General features: G+C 38.2%; 1 protein-coding gene across 1 annotated transcript in view; it reads left to right on the top strand.

Moving 5' to 3' along the window:
- Positions 1–460: 460 nt before the first annotated feature.
- Positions 461–4566, top strand: part of SLC2A12 (solute carrier family 2 member 12) — a 25437-nt gene continuing 21331 nt past the window's right edge. The window contains exon 1 of the mRNA XM_072408923.1: positions 461–696. Coding sequence (XP_072265024.1) covers positions 609–696 — 88 coding nt within the window. The 5' untranslated portion in view covers positions 461–608. The remainder of the gene's footprint in view (positions 697–4566) is intronic.

Genomic DNA, 4566 nt, shown 5'->3' with positions numbered 1-4566 from the left:
CAGAGAGATAGAGACGGTGTTAATACAGACTCATTCAAGCCAGACAAAAAACGAAAAACAAAACTCTCACGCCGTATTACAAGAAAAATAATGCTTCCGAATCAAGGTTAAATAAAAGGCTATTTAACCCCCAACAAGTTTTAGATGCCTGAAATTTTTTGGCTACTTTTTTTTTACTAATACACAAAACCTAACAATCCTGGCTGCAATGCACAAATAGAGGAACTCGGTCTTAGTTAACCTTTCGATCCTGCTCCAAAAATTTTCTAAGCTTTCTCAGGCACACTAATCACAAAAAGAATGCTACAAGTCAATGTTTTTGCTGTATGCTTCAAGCAGTTTTGGTGTCAGGCACAGCACACAATGCTGCTGGCCTAGACCTCGCCCTCATTGCCTCTGATAGGTTGCTAAGAATAGTCACAGCCTGTGTCACTGAAGGGCAAAGTATTTTGAAATAGAAACAAAGTTGTTGTCAGCAGCACTTTAAACCTGCAGTTTGTATCAAACTATGATGTGCAAAGTAAGCTCACTATCTGCTGCTGCCAGAGAAAGTGCATTTTCAACGTAGAGATCCATATGACCTGGAAAACTTCACATACACCAGGAAAATGCTTCCAGAAAACACCACAGAGGACCTCATCTTGCAGCAACAAAGCGTTGCAGTTGGCAGCCACCAACCAGTCCCTAGACAAACAGGTAACACCATTCTGAGTGACAAACAAATTACCACATTATCACATTATCCTTATTTTGTGTTCATCTGTTAGTTTTGCTTGGAAACATTATGTTTTTTTTATTGGAAAGAAACCAACTTTTGTTTGCTTGTGAAATTTATATTAAGATATTGTGTAGAATACAATCGGGCTTATCTATAGTGAAAATGATGTTGACATTGTTTTCCTGGGGCTCGATAACTCAAATTGCACATTGACGTGTGGTTCGACATAACAGCACATTCAATTGAATACGCTGCTCAATGCAACACACAGAGAATAATGCAAGATGTGCTTTTGTAGTGCTGGGAAGGTGTTTTTCGAGTGTCAATAAGAATGAATGGCAATGCGCCATTGTTTGTTGCAGTGATGCGAATATTTCTGCATGTAAACATGTTTTCACAGAACATGATTAGGAACGCCACCATAGTATTTAAAACTGAATTCAGTGAATCTGTACCTCACCTGGGCTGGGCAATATAACAGGCTTGTACGATAGTAGGTAAAGCTAAGGCAAGAGTTTCCAAACTTTTTAGTTGAGGACACCAAGTTTAGGAGGCTTTTTGAAACCACTTTCTAGGATTGTGAACACCCTGTCTTTTCATGTATGGTGAAGCATGTTTCCTTCTCTGCTCACTTCGATGCAGTGTGAGGGCCATGACACATTGGGACGAATTTATTAAAGCTCTCCAAGACTGGACAAGATGAACTATCGTGTGAGAACCTGGGTGATCCAGCAAACCTTCTTTGAGAGCTTTGATAAATCAGATCCAATTGTCAATAAGACAGGATAACTAGTGCACCATCTTTCCAAGGAATTGCCCAACTGCTCCAAATTGTCACTCTATTGCCGGCAAAACCAGTGAGGTCACTGAAGTTCTGCAGCATTTTGGACAATGAAAAACTATCGCCATAAGAAAATAAGAGTTTTCTCTTTAGTGATCCTGTTGCTGATGAGTTACCACCAGTGACAACATTTCTAGTGTGACATGGTCCTTGATAATCTGGCTTAGCCTCAAATAGTGGATAGCTATTTTTTATTTTGTTCTATGGACTTTTCCCTGCCTCCTGGCACATAGTAGTATACCAAATCACTTGAGGATTTCTCCTGTACACAATATTTGCATGTGTTATCTTATCATTAATCATGTTATTATTACCCCAGCATTGCTACAAATCAGGTCATACCATTGTTCTGTACAGTTTAGTGTATGGTGATGTTCCGTAAAAAAAATTCTAACTTGACTTCCTTGTGGTTAACACAATGGTCACAGAAGGCAAACACAATATAAGGATCAGCCAATTTTGATTGCATTTATAGTTTATCTTCTCTGTAAAGGCTTTCTGTATACTTCTTATTTTTAAAGTGAAACTAAACATTAATAAATATGTTATATATGTACTGTGATCAGGCAGGGCCTTTATTGCTCTGTATTGTGTACCACAATCTTCACCCAGTCTCCTTCTACATTTGGACCTTCAGCCACCAGGATTGGCCAGTCCAGAATAACTTAATTGATGCATAAGGCAGTTAGGGGTATACAAACAGGCAGATAAGTATGCTTTCTTGCAAAAGAGACATTACCTGCCCCTTCCATTATAAACAATCTGCTTCCTTGCAGGTTTTTTATGTATAGTTCCTCTTTGATATACTGATTTAGGGCCTGAGTACACAATATGTATTTCCAAGCATTTGAAGCTGTCAAAGTGATTGTGTGTGTCTAGAACTTGCGGGTGATACCGAAGTCACAGGTCTATGTGCCTCATTGGGTTTGGATCCAATGGGTTTGGATACATGGGTTTGGATCTCAGGAAAATATATTTTGGACAATCTAATCTTCCCCAGGATTAGTTGATCAAGGTGTGTCTAGCAAAGGATGCATAATGTTTTTACACTTTAATACATTTACTTGTTTTACCAAAATCAGCTTTATTTGATAACAATCATCCCATGTCTATATATTTCTAGCCTGACCACAAATGTGCTGACAATTACAAGTAATGTTTTCCCACGCAAGTGCCACTCATATTGGGAAAGCCTTTTGCTATGAAATACACTTTCTTCCTGATATGATGGTTCAAAATCCTTCCCCTGCAGGTGACAGCTATATGCTGACAGTGCTAGATCAGGTAGGTATGTAACACATGTTGGCTTTGAAATGTATGCAATCATAATAGAATAATGACGGAGCATAAAATAGCTATGCTGGTATAATTGCAATTTCATCTATTGCCTGGTAGTCCAAAAACACCATAGCAAGGTAAGTAGTTGCATTGGCCATAGACATGAGATGAACATCTCCAACTCCAACTGATTTTGATCAGTTAAATTGCTAATCTAGACTCAATACCAGACCCAGGCAATCAGTTAGTCATTTTCAGGAGGAAAAGATCAATCAGACAGGAAAAGAGCCCCATATAAAAGTTCTTCCAAACCTGGAAAAGACCCCAGACAACCAGCATCTTATCGCCCAATATCATTAATAAATATAGATCCTAAATTGCCTTCTTCTATATTGGCTAACAGACTTGCAAATGTTCTGCCTGAGATTATTTCAACCACCAAGGTGGGTTTTATTAGGGGAAGATCTGCAGTGATAAATATTTGCAGAGTTTTAACAGTAGTAGAATATGCTAAACAACATCCTACATCTGATTAGGCTAATATTGGTATAGATGCTGAGAAAGCTTTTGATAACGTACATATTCCTTGGCTGTTTCAGACCCTGGAAAAAAATGGGATTCAGGGACCATTTTACAAACTGTTGACAGCAATGTATGCAGACCCACAAGTGAGAATTAGCCCCCTAGGTTTTTTGGCAAATCCAATCACACTGGGACAGGGCGCACGGCAAGGGTGCCCTTTATCGCCATTTCTGTTTTTTATTGCAATAGATAGATCACAAATCTTTACCCAAGCCTTTGTCTACCTCTTCTCCCTGGGAGAGTCAAGCAAGTTGGATACATGTTCTTAGTCAACTCAACAATAATATTAATGTTTTACCTACTCCATTTTCTTATCTGTATTATACTGTATTTACTGGAGTACACCTGTATAGTGCTATACAATAGTTTTTCTGTATTCCAGCAAACTGTTAAAGATTAGATTTTTTTTCTACTGTCAGGAAATTGAATAAGCAAGCCTAATAGCTATATTTGTTCTTAAGAAAAATTTTACTGACCCCTTTGTGTGTCCCGTTGGTAAAAATTTGCTTACCCAGAAACAGGGGTATGGAAATTGTTACAATGTTAATAGATTTGCTTGCTGAGACATTTGTCCCAAGAATACATGCCCCCATTTAGTAAAAAACCTTCTCTTCCAGTTACTGCTACAACGTTAAGGGCTCATTTCAATAGACCCCAAAAGGTTGGATGAAAGGTTTCTGTTCATTTTTTGTTGCATTTACAAGACTTGAAATCAAGGGAAATACCTGGAATAGTACAGGTCAGAAGAAAATTCCAACAGGCTTTTTAACCTTTACATACTCTGCCCAGATGGAAACAAAAAAGTTTTGGTTCATAGTAAACTAGGGTTATTGCAAAATTAAACCGCCAAAACTATAAACAAAATATAGAGCCCCCATGAGCTTTTTGTTTATATTAGGCAAGAATATGCAGTATATTTGCACAATATAACACATTTACTATGCAAAGCGACCTCCTCTGGCACTGCAATGTCTACACTGGTCTCCCTTTATTCTTCTACTCACGGTCTTCCATGCATGAGAGTTACTTTACCCAGCTCAGAATCATGCCAAGGCTGTGGTATACACTGAAGACTAATGGAATTGCTGAATTTTGCCTTGCTAAAACTTCCTTCTAAATTACTTATTAACATGGAAAATTCAGATCA

Source organism: Pyxicephalus adspersus, chromosome 4 (assembly GCF_032062135.1).
Source record: "Pyxicephalus adspersus chromosome 4, UCB_Pads_2.0, whole genome shotgun sequence".
Classification (NCBI taxonomy): domain Eukaryota; kingdom Metazoa; phylum Chordata; class Amphibia; order Anura; family Pyxicephalidae; genus Pyxicephalus; species Pyxicephalus adspersus.
Note: the sequence above shows the minus strand (reverse complement) of the source record. Positions and strands in the feature narration are given on the sequence as shown.